The sequence below is a fragment of the Ambystoma mexicanum genome, chromosome 9 (genome assembly GCF_040938575.1).
Source record: "Ambystoma mexicanum isolate Mex_15411 chromosome 9, UKY_AmexF1_1, whole genome shotgun sequence".
NCBI classification, from domain to species: Eukaryota; Metazoa; Chordata; class Amphibia; order Caudata; family Ambystomatidae; genus Ambystoma; species Ambystoma mexicanum.
In genome coordinates this window covers 1534868450-1534885528 of record NC_090931.1, presented here as the reverse complement: position 1 = coordinate 1534885528, position 17079 = coordinate 1534868450, and the positions used below count along the sequence as shown (strand labels likewise).

The 17079-nt window shown below is 46.6% G+C and overlaps 1 protein-coding gene across 3 annotated transcripts in view; it reads right to left on the bottom strand.

The window, feature by feature from the left end:
- LOC138489461 (zinc finger protein 551-like) overlaps window positions 1-17079 on the bottom strand; it is a 184399-nt gene that overhangs the window by 131179 nt on the left and 36141 nt on the right. For all 3 annotated transcript variants that reach the window (XM_069617182.1, XM_069617183.1, XM_069617184.1), the window contains one exon: window positions 14432-14524. In XM_069617182.1, coding sequence (XP_069473283.1) covers window positions 14432-14524 — 93 coding nt within the window. The remainder of the gene's footprint in view (window positions 1-14431; window positions 14525-17079) is intronic.

Here is a 17079-nt window from a genome sequence, read left to right as displayed (position 1 = left end):
CAGTAGGAATGGGACGGTGGTTATAGGTCTGTAGTTGGGGGGGATCGAGGGGTCCAGGGTCGTTTTTGAGGAGGGGAGTAACCCAGGCTTTTTTTAATGCTGGCAGGTACTGTGTTAGAACTAAAGGAGGCGTTAACAAATTCTGTGATGACTGGTGATAGGGTATGGGCGTAATGTTTGACTAGATGTGATGGGAATTGGTCTTCTTTGCAATTGGAAGCTTTGAGTTTTGTGATGGTATTGAGTACTTCTTTGTTGGTGACAGAAGTGAACTGAAATGAGGAGCAAGTGGTCAAGGTGAGAGGGGTAGAAGTTATATTGGGCAGTGTTTTTTCTGCGAGGAGGGTTTCTTTGCTATCAATTTTTTTCTGTAGTAGAGTAATTTTAGAGGCTAGTGCGTCTTGTATTGTGGTGCACCAGGATTTGCTGGAGTTATGGGGGTGCTATCACTTGGCATGGGTTCTCAAGCTCTCTGAGAATGGGGAAAAGTTCTTTACTGTTTGAGTTAGCGTTCGCTATGCGTGTGTTGAGGGCACTGGCTTTGTGCGAGATTATGGCTGATTTGTATTTTCTATTGGCTATTTGGAAATCCTGTGCTGATTCGTTGGCCTTAGATTTCCTATGTAGGTGCTCGAGAGATCTTTTGGTACGTCTGAGGGAGATGTGAATACCTTCAGGTTTCTTACAGTTGCCAAGCCGGATCAATCGTGGAGGTTCTGAATTGACTTTAGAAAGGTGAATGAGGTCTCCCAATTCGAAGGCTACCCGCATGATGTCTGCCATTTTCCTCTCCACGATTGATCTGATAAAAGGATAATGGCAAGGCCCTGTTTCTCCAGCAGACTGGGAGAAAACGTCATTCTCTACTCCCATTGGGCCTTTTCAGTTTAAGGCGTTACCTTTTGGCTTGCATGGTCCGTAAAGAGCATTTACAGCATCTCTACCTCGTTACCAGAGCATTAAGAAAAGCCGGGCTCACAACAAATCCAAAGAAATGTCACTTGGCAAGGTCAGCGTCAAGTATCTTGAATTTTACGTAGGTAATGGGCCGATCCAACCTCAAACTGAAAAGGTCAAGGTAGTCCAAGGTAGTCCAAGAAACCCCAAGACCCATAAAGAGAAAGAACCAAGAACCTTTTTTGGGTTTAATAAGATATTACAGATGTTTTATCGCTAGCTTCTCATCTGTCGCGTTTTGTCTTACTGATAAACTCGAAAATGCTGAACTGTAGTAAGTAAAATGCTGAGAAGATCAGTTGTGTTTTACCAAGCTTACGCACAGTCTATGTAGTGAGCCTGTGTTGAGGAAGATCAGTTGTGCTTTACCAAGCTTACGCAGTCTGTGTAGTGAGCCTGTGTTGAGGAAGATCAGTTGTGCTTTACCAAGCTTACGCACAGTCTGTGTAGTGAGCCTGTGTTGAGGAAGATCAGTTGTGCTTTACCAAGCTTACGCACAGTCTGTAAAGTGAGCCTGTGTTGAGGAAGATCAGTTGTGTTTTCAAAAGCTTACGCACAGTCTGTGTAGTGAGCATGTGTTGAGTAAGATCAGTTGTGCTTTACCAAGCTTATGCACAGTCTGTGCAGTGAGCATGTGTTGAGTAATCTCAGTTGTGCTTTATCTAGCTGTGTAGCGAGCATGTGTTGAGTAAGATCAGTTGTGCTTTACCAAGCTTATGCACAGTCTGTGCAGTGAGCATGTGTTGAGGACGATCAGTTGTGTTTTGACAAGCTTACGCACAGTCTGTGTAGTGAGCATGTGTTGAGTAAGATCAGTTGTGCTTTACCAAGCTTATGCACAGTCTGTGCAGTGAGCATGTGTTGAGGACGATCAGTTGTGTTTTGACAAGCTTACGCACAGTCTGTGTAGCGAGCATGTGTTGAGTAAGATCAGTTGTGCTTTACCAAGCTTATGCACAGTCTGTGCAGTGAGCATGTGTTGAGGACGATCAGTTGTGTTTTGACAAGCTTATGCACAGTCTGTGTAGTGAGCCTGTGTTGAGGAAGATCAGTTGTGCTTTACCAAGATTACGCACAGTCTGTGTAGTAAGCCTGTGTTGAAAGCGGCAGATTTCAACAGGGAATTTATTCTACAGACAGACGCTTCACACATCGGCTGCCGGACAGTTCTTTCACAAGATCATGATGGCATTGAGCATCCTATCCTCTACATCAGTAGGAAATGGTTCCCACAAGAGAAATTCCATGCCAATATTGAACTAGAGGGCTTGGCAATAAAGTGGGCTTTAACCTACCTCAAATACTATCCCAACAGGTAGGAAGTTCAGGATGAGCCTCTGCAAAGACACAAATGCAAGAACAATGCGCTGGTTCTTAGATGTACAGGCTCATTGTTTTTCATGGTGACATAGGAAAGGATAAGAAGAGGGTAACAGACTTCCTTCAATAGGTGCTGAGAGAACCAGCGACATTAGGGGAAGGATATGTGATGCATTCAATGGAGTCATCACGAATCCCTGATGGTAACGTCTTCCCATGTGGCCAGGGGATGGCAGCAGCTACCTTATCCAGACCCTGGGGGCGGCTATATGAGGGAGGATCACATGGTAGGAGACAACTACGGAGGGTATGTCATAACTTGGTTGGATGAGACATGGTATCCCCTTATTTGTCGATGAGAAAGATCCCCCGTTACCCAATACCCTAATGGCCTATTGTCACGCGGTTATAAGTAGGCAAGGTCAGAGAGGCATTTTCCCAACCCGTTCATGTTAAAAGTCTTTAACCAAAAACATGGCAACTTTGTGTCAGACTTTCATTACTGAACCCTCACACCAATCAAGGTACCAGATAAATATATACTTTGATGAAACAACCCATCAGCAAAAATGACTAAACTAGAAAAACAAAACACTACACAGAAAAAAAAAAATAAAAAATAAAAAATAAAAAAAAAAAAAAAAAATACAGAATAAGCAAAGATAGCAAGATGCAGCATTAATGAACCAGGGGTGTAAGGCAAGTAATAGCCAGTGTTCTTTAAAAGGATATGTTCTTGGATGCAAAAGGGGAATTAGGGACCTAACCAGTCTCTAGGGCCCAAATCTGGACCAAGGAGGCAGTTCGTAGTAATACCTTTTTTCAGTTTTTGATGGTTCGACAGCAGCGAACCTGGGTTCGAGCTGTTGTGCAAGCGCCCGAATCAGGGTCGAGTACTGTGTGCTGCAGTTTGATTCAAGCACTGAGCGGAAGTCACGCAGAGCTGACTACAGGGGCCCAGAAGGTTGAAGGCAGTAGTCAAGAAATGTAGTTTGGAGAAATCACCAGGATCGGTTCGAAGTCAGAACGATTTGAGACGTGGAAACCGCTGGTTATAGTCAATGAGTGGCACTCTAGCAATTTGAGTCGAGGACTGGTATGGGTTTGAACCTGTGACCCTGATATTTCAGTATGCGGTTCTACAAAGCAGTGGTTTGAGGTTGAGCAGGTTTGAATCGTTCAGTAATGGCTGGAGGGGGTAATGACATTTAGTGTCCCAGTGTTTGAAGTCAAGGGCCGGCAAGGAAAAGGTGAGTCGAGCTGGGCAGGTGACAGGATCAGCAATGTAGGTGGCAGCGTCAAGTTGGCGCGACTGGTGCAAGCATGTTGGGTCGAAGACAGAGAGCCGTGCAGTTCCATGCATCTAGCAGGTGTCAATTAGAAGTACACTGCGATTCAAAAACAGTGCTCGAAGGAGTGCAAATCGTGAGGGTCACCAGTGTAGGTTTGACTGTCCAAGTGACAGCGAAGATGCAGGTGACTGGATGCGCACACTGGTTTAAGCAGTTCATTGTGGCGTTAGAAGATCACTCTTCGAATGTGTCCCCCAGGGTCTGGTCAACTGTTGAAGATTAGCAATGAAGATGCTGGCACTTCAAAGCCAGCGCTGCAATGAGGATATTTCGTTCGAGCCAGGCAACAAAACACTTAGCTGGTGCAATGTGCTGGCAAACTGATTTGAACACGTGGTACAAAGGTTCAAAATGGCAGAGTGCCAAAAGCAGCTCTGGTGGGTCCTATAGACTTTGATAAGGCTTCAATCATGGTTCAAAGTGGTTTGACTGGAGAAACGCAGGGGTCATGGGCTGTATTGGTCCTCTGCTTGCTGCAAGTCCCAATCTAGGTAGGGGCTCAAGGATAGGATTGGCCCTTTCTCTCAGGATCCCACCATGGGGGGGAAGGCTGGCACGCACATTCAGGGGTACCGGAACACCAGGAGGCCTCGGTGTGGCTGAAAAAGATTGAAGTCTTGCTCCAGCAGCAGGGCACCCTGATGTGCCCCAGGGGTGGCTGAAGAGTAGAGAGTGTCTCTGCCTTGGGAACTCAGTCTTCACCTCAGATCCAGTCTCCCAACAGAGGTCCAATGAATTCTTCCTCAACCCTTTCTCCAAAAGTGAATTAAATAAGGAGTAGGACACCCCTTCTTTTAAAGGCTAACATCAACAGGTGACTGGTTGAAAAACAAGCCTGCTTTAAGGGTCCAATCCCTGTACCTGCAACAAGTGGACTTTGCCTTCTAACAGACTTAAAGTGCTTTGTCCTACAAGATGTGGAGGGAGCAGGAAGGGAAGATGGAGTTAGAGAGAACCTTCCCTCATCCATAAAGTGTGCCCTCTGTCTACATTAACCCCACCCCTTTCCATGTCAATAGAATCAAAGCCTCTTGGAATGCGGCACCCTGTCAGAAACTATTCTTTTTGAGAATGGGTGTGCCCTTTCACCCCTGTTTCAAGTACAGTTTCCTATGGAGCAGCCGTCTTTCTGAGGAGGATGTTACCTACCCTCACAAAGGAACAAAGAGATGCAACCCAAAGGTTACAGTCCTGCTGGCAGCAGCCGAACAGCCTCAGAGTGAAATACACCTAATCCTTTAGCAACTGAGCTGGGCTCACAGGGCTGACACATATTTGATAACAATTTGACGCGGCTGTAATAATTATGAGAAATACCATCCACCATACCCTAACTCAGGTACGGCTTATATTTGAAGATATCGGACACCGGGACAGCCAACTCATAATTATGGGGTTTTGTTATTGGGGTGACACCATGCTTTTGCCATGGAGCCTATGATAGGAGAATCTGATTAGCAGATTACCCTTTTTGAGATGCAAACTAAATTAATAAAAATGAAAAAAAGCTAGGGTTGCTACATCCTTGTGAAATAGCAATCCATCACAGTGAGAGACGATTACTAGGATGTGGAAGTAGGAGAATCCCAAAGGGTGAAAGGAGGAGAACGTCAAGTAGGTGGCGAGGCTCTATAGAATAAGATCAGGAAGGAACGAAAGGGGACACCTAGTGCTGGGCAGGTGGGCTAAGGGACCTGTCGGAAGGGGTCAAGGACATTGTAACAGGATGACCCTGCATGTTGCATGGTGGCAAGGAGGACCAGGTTTAGAACAGGAGATGTTGACAATAGGAGTCAGGATGCAGGACAAGGGAGATGACGAAGAACCTCTCAGCAAGACCAGAGGGAGGACAAAAGGTCGCAGGAACCAGTTTGACCAGAGGCCGGAAAGTCAATGAGGGCATTACAGGCACCAGAGAAAACCACTCTCCCAGATCTGAATACCGAGTATAGAGAACCACTCAAGGGACTCATCGAAGAAAGATGAAGGAACCTCTTGAACCCATGATCCTGTTGTAGAAGGGTGCAAGTACCCCTTAAACCCAGAGTTAACCATCAAGGAGACATGGGAGCAGGAAGAAGGGTGCACAAACAACCGACACCCAAGGCTGGGAATCTCAGATCAGATCAAATCTGGAAAATTGTGAGAATCAGGATGTGGGGACCCCATAGGCCTGAGCTATACTTGCATAGTAAATCCCTGCGGGGAAGCAAACCCTGAAACTGAAGACTGAGAGTCTTGAAAGCAAGCGAGAAAGTACTCCACGAAAGGTGAGAATCGGGGTCTGATTTTGACCTATAGGGAGAATCTCAGAGGCGAGAGCGAGTCTATAGCACCGGGGCACCATGAGCCCATACTCTTGTTATTTACGTAACAGGATGACTGCTTCCATTTTGATTACATTTATCATACCCATTTGTTGCTTTGTTCAAAGCCTGGTTTACTTCCTGAAATAAAAAGAAAACTTGCTTCATTGCAGAATTTAGCCTCAGGTTATTTGTTGATCCACGTTAGCAGCAAGACAACCGTCTAGGATTCAATGACAGGAAGGTGGGGGCTTGTGCTAATTCCTCTACCATCTGCAGGGTGCGGGCCTTATCCACAGAACCAAATGAGAGATTTCTCATGTAAAAGGTACTGCAGGCAGAGTGTGGGTGTTTACAAAGCACCCATTTTGCTCAGGACCTTCATGGGGTGGCCTGGTGCCTTTATGGCAGAAGGATTTGCAAATTGTTTGATTTGTGTCAAGCCAAGGTGGACTCAGTAGGCTCGATGGAATGTCTGTTGAAACCATGAAACCTATTTAACCTTTGTAAGGATGAAGACAGAATGGGGGCCATTAACTGAATCAATATCTGCTGCTAATAACTTGCTCTGTGCGAAGCGGCGCATATGCCTTTCCTGTTAGCAGGGGGTTCCGATGTCAAATGCAGTGAAGTAAAACACATTTCTGTTCATTTTTAAAAGTATCATGTGATATTGTTTATGTTGTGGCTCATGGATTTATGTATTAAGTATTTGTTGGTAATAATTTGTGTTTTTGATGTCATGTTTGCAGTGATTTTTAAACGTTTAATAGCAAAAACAACCCAGACTCTGCACAGGTTCTGTAGACAAACATAGAAAGACTTCAATTTTTGTAAATCAATGATCTTGTATGGGCGCGTGTGGCTAGCTTACATAACCCGGACCAGATGTGGTAAAGAGGTGAGAGTTGGCGTGCTGCAGCATACTGGTACCTACTGTGTGCTCTCCCTGCCAGTCGCCTCACCGTGGCTCAGTGCTGTTTGTTTCAGTGCAAATATCTCACAAATGGTGTTTCCTAGGGCCTTAAAAACATGGTTTGCGAAATGTACATGCATCTAAACGAAGAGAATCAGGACTGCAGAGGCCTCTATATCCCTCAGACATCTTCAATTTATCAGTCAAATAGGACAGGGATTTCAAGTACAGTGTTTTATGCAGAATACACAGCAATTTAAAAGAAATTGTAGCATGCATTGGCAGCCAATGTGGTCAAACTCCAGAAACTAAGCGTGCTGCCGCATGAACAACTGATTTCAAGGGGGCCAAAAACAGAGGTCGGAAGCCCAATTAGTACAGAATTACCAAAGCTGATCTGGGAAAGTACAAGTGAATGAACCAATAAATGAAAATGAGTGGAAGATGCAAGGATTTCAAAGCTCTTAACGAGAAAGGATATTGTGCTGCTTTAACCAAAGAGTTAATATGAAGCACCAGAGATGGTCTTGAATCCAATGTAAAGCCCAAGCATTTAGCCGTAGCTGATCGCTCAGAGGACCCCAGAATCTGAGCCTCTTTAAACCAATTAGATAAAGCAAAAATACAGGCGGAATGAGAAAGAAACAAAAGAAATGCAACCAATTGTTGTCTATTATGCAAAAAAAAGAGCAAAACCATTTCAGGACCTGGCCCTCCAATCCCCATAAGCGTTGGTAACATTCTGAGGAGCTTTTCATGGTCGATCATGTTGAACACGGCCAAAAGGTCGAGTAAGTTCAACAGAGAGGAGCCGTCCATCATTTAAGATTTTATAACCATCGTCTTAGAAGTGAACGGATAGCAGTTTCAGTGCTACACCCCAATTGATACGTGCTAGGAGTCTTTGATCAGTAATCCAAGTGTTCAGCTGATCCGCAACCACTCACTCAAATGTACCAACCATTAACAGTTTTGCAACACAATTGGGCTGTCATTTCAGTCCTAATGTCAGATTTTCTTGAGAAGAATAAAGCTAAATCCCGACAAGATTGACTGGTAACAGGAAAATAGGAGGATTTTTCATAACGTTTAGCATGGAGGATAATGCTTTGGGTAGATTAGCAAAGACGCAGTCAGAGTTGTAATAGACAAACTTAGTCCCAGAATTCAACTTGGTTTTGCAGCAAAGCTGCGGTTTTAATTTATTCAGATTATCAGTCGTAGGTGATGTACGCCAAGTGCGTTCAGCCCGTTGAAAAATAGGCCGTTGGGAATTTAGAGATTCTGAAAATCAGGGATCCGAATGTTTAGGATGAATGGATTTCTTATGTAACGGTGGAATACTGTCTATCCTAGATTTTGGAGCATTGTTACATTTTTCAAATACATCATTAACAGATAAGTGTTTATTAGTAGGGATGATAGTCTCCGAGAGGAAGGAATTAGCTTTATTTCATGTTTTTAACGAGCTAGAACTTTTTTTTCCCCCCTTCGATAGGAAACTTTGGCATAGTAATCGAGATGACCAACAGAAGATGGTCAGACCAGTCCATGTTCAATGCATCAACTGTTGATTTAGACTTTGAGGGGCTCATGACCCAATCTTAATATGTTGTCCGTCTGTGCAGTCCTCTCTATTACTATAATGCTCCCCCTTCCACCACCAGGACCATTACCTGCCCCTTGTAATCCCCCTGCACAGAGTGTGCTACCTCTCGGTCCTTATTCTCTGGGGCAGCGTTTCTGATTTCACTGTTCAATAGATACAAACACAATAGATGCAGGCGATATTCCCACTTCTTTCTGAGCATCTCAGATCTAGAAGTTGCTGGTCTGATGGCATTTCAATCTTTTAACCCCTCATTCAGGTTAAGGAATAACCAACTAAACCGTATTCTCCCCAAATCCAAAATGAAAGCCTGCGAGTTGTGCCCCACCAATCTCATACAATAGGTGATGTACACAATCACATATCGTGTCACGTAGTCGGATCGGAAAACTTCTGAGCACATGCAACTTGAAAGTGCTTTTAAAAATGATCCTCTGTGGCAAATCCGGGATTCCCAGATTGTGAAATTGGTTTGACCCATACAAGTGCATGGCCACTCGCGTTGGTTGGTAAAGGCAACCTCTGGCTGATCAGATGGAAAAACCTTCAAACAATTTGAAAGAAACATTCATTTTAAAAGGATAGAAAATGTAATGGGTCCATTTGGAACCAGCAATAATGGCATGCTACTCATCCACCCCCTACCCTCTCTGAATCTAGACTCTGTCTATGGGCCCAGGTTGCTCTTGGGCACAACCCATAACAGACAAATACAAAATCTAAAAGGTGCTCTTAATTGCTCTGAAAGCATGGCATTATTCATAAACACAAATGGGTGTTGCATATGATATGATAGGTTATTTATAACACACTAAATACCGAGAGGTTTCTAAGCGCGGACCCGGGGATCGAAACCGTGTTGCCTTGGCAGCAAGACGACACCGAGCGAGCACGTTGCCTCTGAGCTATCCTCCCTTGTAACGGCCCAAAGAGGAAAAGCCACTTTGCAAGGAAACATACACTTTTTTTTGTAGTCCCATTCCTACACAGTTCTATTAGTAAGCCATATAAGCTATACTAACGCCTCCTGAACAATATGTGTCATCAAACCCTAACCTCGTATCTTCAAACTATGGTAACGGTATTGAACTGTACTACACATGTCTTGAGTGGTCTAAGAGACTTTCTTAATCCCAGAACGCAGAACCAGTCATTTCCAAACTGAACATCACAGAGTCTGAGGATATCTGCCTGTCGTATAGAGCTAGAACGTGACAGTATTCAATGGTTTGTGCTGCACTATGATGCACCGGTACAAGGCTACTCTAAGTCCCAGTCATGATGCATACACAAGGGTGGGTTTATAGTCATAATGTCGAAAAAAAAATGTCGACAAACAAAAATGTCGAATTTTTTTTTTCGAAAACAATAATGTCGACATCCTATACTTATAATGTAAAAAGTCATTTTTTAGAAAAAAAAATGTCGACAAAAAAAATGTCACTTAGAACTATCAACACCTCACCCAACACCCCCCTGCCACCCCCCCCACACCCCCCACCACCACCACCCTCCCACCCCTCATACTCAACACATTCTAATTATATATTTATTTATTTATTTTTTCAATAAATAAATAACCAAAAAGAGTATCATTTACTATTGGGGGGGTCCCCCCCAACCCCCCCACACCCAACACCCCCCGCCACCCCCCCACACCCCCCCCCAACCACCCTCTCACCCCTCATACTCAACACATTCTAATTATATATTTATTTATTCAATAAATAAATAACCAAAAAGAGTTTAATTTACTATGGGGGGGTCCCCCCCAACCCCTCCTCACCCAACACCCCCCTGCCACCCCCCCACCCCTCATACTCGATACATCTTAGTTATATATATATTTATTCATACAATAAATACAAAATTTCGAAAAAATATCGAAAAAATGTCGACATTATTGTTTGTCGACATTTTTTTCGACATTTTGACTGTCGACATTTTGACTGTCGACATTATGACTGCCCACCACAAGGGTGTTATTCCACTGCAAATTATAACTTAACATGTGAACAGGTCACCCATCTTGTCTCCATTGCTACTGTGCCAAACTGTCCATCAACATTACACCACACCTCTGTACTGGCTGTTGTGGAGAATTAGAGGAGTAGGATTGAATTAGCCTCAGGAAGCTCGTGATTCGAGCGGATCAGGAGAGTCTGTGTACACTTTGATCTGCCTAGTTTGGTGAATCATATTTTACCTACTGGTGTGTGATGCACTTTTTATCTAAATAAAGCAAATGTTGTAAACCAACCATGGTCTTCAGTGCTTGGGTTTTCCTGTATGCCCCATGTATGTTTAGCTGATAGTGTGGACTGCAGGGCAATACATTTTGTTTGTAAATACGGAGCTTGGCCTGCTCATACCTTTAAGCACCAGTTAAGTGAACAGGCAGAGCACGCATTCATTGTTTACACGTACACACAGACACAGATACACACACACGACCGATTGGTCACTCTAATCTACCACTGCCCTCTAACATGTGGTCCCCTACTCTGTCACCTTGGGTTCCTGCTAGCTGTTTGGCAGTTCTCCTAGATTGTTACCCTTCCCATGGGCCTAGTATCATGGTATGCACCTGGTCGTTAACATGAGCTCAGTGGATACCTCCGAGGTCAAATTGCCCCTTTACAATAATGGGAATGCTTCTCTTAATACCAGGCATGCGGGCACCCCCACCATGCCTCCCAGTCATGCAACTACATTTGTTGGCATCACCCATTGCTCCTTGTATGCCAAATCACAGGATGCTTCCCTCCAAGCAGCCCCTCCCCAGAGAAACTTCTCCTGGGCCTCTCGAGGACCACACTAATCAGCCAAATTCAGATGGATTTAGGTGCTCTGTTTTATGAGCATCTGGCAGATCAAATAGGATGGCCATTATTCTGGGGGACGTAATACTGTAAATCTAGCCCAGGCCTTTTGGCAGCTCAAGACTTTTACTTCTCATACGTGTGTCCTCTGGGATGGGCACAGCCCTGCCCATGATCGCCCATTCACATTCCTTTGTGGTTCAGCAGGCCCAAGCTCGATATAATTACATTTTTGAAAGCCTCTGCGTTTGGTTTCACTACTGGGGCTTGGGATGGGAAGGGGATTCACAACTCATTACCATGCTGTGCTGCTACTTTCACCAGGGTCCCCAAAATGCTAGGCCTCACTTCAAATATGGTGGTGCTTCAGTATTTCTCGCATCTGGGAACAGGGTCTACGTTTACATCCTTGTACACTATATTTCAACTACTATAATTCACTATCATTCGTGTCCTATGCCTGGGTTAACCTACGTTTCCATAACTGCTACAAAACACTGTTATTCCCACTTTGCATGTTCCACCGCGGACATTCATTTTCTCGCGCACCAATATATTTTCCGCAGCCTAAATCGTTTGGGTGGACATGGGAGCTGGAGCTGGACCTGCACCCAAACAAGCTTCACCCTCACCTTGCAGCTGCCATTACCTTCAGAGGCGCTTTGATCATGTCATGAGCGTGCATTAGCTTCAGAGAAGCGTTACCCTCACCCTGCACCTGCCATTACCTCCAGAGAAGCGTTACCCTCACCCTGCACCTGCCATTACCTCCAGAGAAGCGTTACCCTCACCCTGCACCTGCCATTACCTTCAGAGAAGCGTTACCCTCACCCTGCACATGCCATTACCTTCAGAGAAGCGTTACCCTCACCCTGCACATGCCATTACCTTCAGAGAAGCGTTACCCTCACCCTGCACCTGCCATTACCTTCAGAGAAGCGTTACCCTCACCCTGCACCTGCCATTACCTTCAGAGAAGCGTTACCCTCACCCTGCACCTGCCATTACCTTCAGAGAAGCATTACCCTCACCCTGCACATGCCATTACCTCGAGTGGAGGTTTCCCTCATCCTGCACCTGCCATTACCTTCAGAGGCGCTTTGATCATGTCATGAGCGTGCATTAGCTTCAGAGAAGCGTTACCCTCACCCTGCACCTGCCATTACCTCAGGAGTTTTACCTTCATCCTGAAAATGCCATTACCTCGAATGGAGCTTTCCCTCATCCTGCGTTCAACAAAGCAAGGAACATCTTTGGAGTCGACCTTCATAAATCCTGATTTGGCGGGAGACTTGACCTGAACCCCACTCACTGATGACAGACCTAGTACCACAAATGCATCCGTATGGACGTGAGTCTCTATTGCTTAAGGTGATGTTTTGCCCCTCTTTGCCCCAAGTGCCTGGAACTGCTGAACCATGTTGGCCAACAATCAAAGAACAAGGTACACATTTATTTTTTTCTACAGCCAAGAGAAAAAGATAAAAAAATGTCTTTCCACTTCATTTGCATACTATATTGTCAATATATTTTTTCGGAGAACCGGCATACAGTAATTTATAGCATTTCAATTGTCTTTTTGCTCTCCAACAAGCAGGGCCCTCCTGGTCATTGTATTGACCGCGCCCGCTTTGGAAACCATGAAGTACGGTTTACCAAAATATCAGTTTAGTTTCACGTAAAGTGTCATGTTGGCTATTATTTGCTTATTGCTCTTTGGAATTTATTACAGTTTTAAGTATCAATTACTCCATGGAAAGCTTTTTGGCTCAGCCCAGACTACCAACATGTGGGTTCTTTGGTAACTCCAAGAGCAACTGTAATGATGAGCATGATTTCCTGGCTCCTGCAGGGCCCAGTGACAGGTTTGGTGGCTGTAATGATGATCAGGATATCCTGGCTCCTGCAGGGCCCCGTGACAGGTTTGATGGCTGTAATGATGATCAGAATATCCTGGCTCCTGTGGGGCCCAGTGACAGGTTTGATGGCTGTAATGATGGTCATGCTATACTGGCTCCTGCTGGGCCTAGTGATGGGGTTTGATGGCTGTAATGATGATCAGGATATCCTGGCTCTTGCAGGGCTCCGTGACAGGTTTGATGGCTGTAACGATGATCAAGATACCCTGGCTACTGGTTATTTTGTCCATCACTGTGGGACATTGGGTTCGTGTCACTATGCTACTAGTCATATTGTCCATCACTGTGGGACATTGCTTCTGTGTCACTATGCTACTGGTCATATTGTCTATCACTGTGGGTCATTGTGTCTGTGTCACTATGCTACTAGTCATATTGTCCATCACTGTGGGACATTGCTTCTGTGTCACTATGCTACTGGTCATATTGTCCATCACTGTGGGACATTGGGTTCGTGTCACTATGCTACTAGTCATATTGTTCATCACTGTGGGACATGGTTTCTGTGTCACTATGCTACTAGTCATATTGTTCATCACTGTGGGACATGGTTTCTGTGTCACTATGCTACTAGTCATATTGTTCATCACTGTGGGACATGGTTTCTGTGTCACTATGCTACTAGTCATATTGTCCATCACTGTGGGACATGGTTTCTGTGTCACTATGCTACTAGTCATATTGTCCATCACTGTGGGACATTGCTTCTGTGTCACTATGCTATTGGTCATATTGTCCATCACTGTGGGACATTGCTTCTGTGTCACTATGCTATTGGTCATATTGTCCATCACTGTGGGACATTGTGTCTGTGTCACTATGCTACTGGTCATATATTGTCCATCAATGTGGGGCATCGTTTCTGGATTTAAATGTTGTTCATTTGTAAGCGCAGATTGTGCCCTGAAGAAGGACTTAATGTGTCCAAAATGCATTGGCCTTGTGCATTTGTCACTTTTGGCAATAAAATGATCACCTTTATTTTGCATATAAATATGAGTACATAAGTATTTACTATGTTTATTCCAAAATAAATGTATTGTTTATAATCAGTACCAAGCACGTGTGGCTAGGTTGTGCAGCCCTCAGTGGCTTAGGTCTATTGTGCAGTGTTCTGATCATTACCAAACCACCAACCAAGGGAGGGGAGTGCCCGTGGTAGCAGTTCTTGGCAGCAGGAAGTCATGCATAAGTATTGCTGTCTGGTCACAGCTAATGCACTAGGCCTACCTTGAATTCTCTCCGGCTCCTCGCTGTCCATGGGATTCAGGTCTTGGTTTTCTTTGTTTCTTAATCTAAAGACAGTGGTGACAATAAGGGGACCTGTGAATACAGAAATACACACTTTAATAATTCTTCTATTTGCCCTTGTGTAACAGAAACAAGCTTGCTATGTACCATGTGGCATATGCTGGACAACTGGGGTGAACGACATCACAGCACAATTATTTCACAAAGGGGTTACCATCCCTGAAGATGCTGGCATTCCCCAAAAACACTAAGTGCCAGCAGAGGTGTCACTATTGCTGCAGATGGTGAAAAAAGAAGACGAGCTTCATTTTGTTAAGGGACACGAGAGCAAGAGCGTTACAGTGGCAGGCACGGGGTAAAGGGTGCACAGCTGTGTGGCAGAGCAGAAGTAGACCACAAGCTCACAGGGAGAGAAAACCTATTGGGGGAAAGAAATCAACAGGCAGAAAAGCTGGGGGCGTGGCTAAATGGCCACGTAGGAGGACGCGTCCGTGGGGAGCTACTGTGATCCGACATTGATTCTCTACAGAAACCTAAGTTTCCAGTGGTCATTGCACACCGGCAACACTGCCAGGTGTGCATGAATACCTGAGGCATATCCTGAGCGCTGGAAGGGTCGGATCGAGTGCTGATGCAGAAAGCCCTGGCCGAAAAAGAAATGCAGGGTGCCCACGGTCTGGATGCGGACGAGATGGTGGACCTGAACAAAGGGTCATAAAAATGACCGCGGTGCTAGGAGCGCTCGCTGGAGCGGCGCGCCTGTGCCCGGCACTGTAATAGGATACGAGGTGTGCCTGGCCTGGAGGCTTGTCAGAGGACCCAGCCGGTGGGCAGGCCGGCAGGGCCAGGAGGCGGACTCCGGTGTCCTCGGCGGTGCGGAGAGGACAGGGGTCCTGCGCCGAGCTGGTGCGTGTGCCTCTTGGAGCGGACGAGGCGGGCGGGCCGGCTGGCGGTGTGCGCCCAGGGCCCTGCAGCAGGATCGCGATCCCCGGAGGGAGGGGCGACCCACGCCGGGCCCGACGAGGTGGAAATGAGGAGATTGCGCCTGCCTGCGTTGGGTCAGTGTGAAGCGCCGTGGCATCCCTTGCGCGGCTGCAGCGGGCTCCGCGGTGGATTGCGAGCACGGAGGCTGGGACTGGCCTCGCAACAGTGCTGAAGTACCTGAAGAGGGGTCCCCCACCAGATTTGGCAGACTGCGAGGGCGCCCTGCGGGAGGCGCCGGACCGGCCCTGTGCTGTGCCCGCCAACACAAGCAAGATTCTGCTAGACCTTGGATCGATCGCTCTGCCTCTGCTGGCTGGGAATAGAGATGTCATTGTACTGCTTGAGTCGGTTCTCTGTGTTGTCGACTCAATCGTTGGTCCATCTTACAGTTCCCCCACACAGAAGACTACAACACCCATAATACGCGCGTGTCTTCAGTACCCGGGAAAAGAAATCGCGATTCAAGATGGAGGCATGCTGCTGACCGTCTGGGTGAAAGAGGTACGATCTTTGCAGACCCTGAAAAGGGACCATTGGTTCAAGCTCAAAATAGCAGTGGGTCAGTGTGAAGCTCCGTGGAATCCTTTGCGCGGCTGCAGCGGGCTCTGCAGAGGATTGCGAGCACGGAGGCTGGGACTGGCCTCTCAACAGTGCTGAAGGACCTGAAGAGGGGTCCCCCACCAGATTTGGCGGACGGCGAGGGCACCCTGCAGGAGGCACCGGAGCGGCCCTGTGCTGCGCCCGCTGTCTCTTCTCTTGTGGTTTACATGAACATGCATGAAGTCGGAGCTGGCAGAAATGATGACAGACATCCCAGCACCTGATCATTACAGATGCTAGCGGGAGGAGGATGATGATGTGTGTTTAAGGGGAGGATGGTGGAGAGCACACAAGCAGTCTCCATTACCATACTTAGTAGGCTGCACTACTACTAATTGGACTTGGTATCTCAAGTGGGGTGCACACCCGAACCCGGACAGTGAGGTGGGTTAAGACCCTCAGAGGCATACGACTTATTGATAGGGCGGCCGCCAGCGTGAGCACGGCCAGAAGAGCGGAAGCCTGAGAGCCCGGACCTGGGAGCGGACGTGGAGCGCCCTGAGGCCGGTGAAGTCGCGAGCAGGGTGCCGTGCAGCACCGGAGCGTTCAGCCCGGATGGATATGCGAGACATGACCACTTGAGGCCTGAGCCCCTACATAAGTGGAATTAAATGGATCCACAGGCCATCACGACACGGTCCTGGTGCGAAGGATTTTGGGGCACCAAAGAGATTCTTGGGAGGGCAGTGCACGGGCGAGTCGCGCTGACACCAGGGGACAGGTCGGGGCCGGAGCCTGGGCCTTGTGAAAGAAGGTTGCAAATATAGGTGCACGTGGGAGGACACAGTCCAATCTGGTAGTGTGTTAAACTACCGGGATACCCAGGATACGGTCAGGCCTGGCCCTGACACTTTGGGGAATTTAGTGCACCTGAAAAGAAGATAGCACGCTGTGGGGTGGGCCCGCTTGCTCCCGGTGCACCAAGATGTCTAATAAACCCCTCAGACAAAGGGTCAAGCAGCCCACACTGGATGACTTTGCTAGAACGCCATCAGGCACGGAAGAGGCCAGGAAGAAAGAAAAGACCCCCAACGAGGGCTCTG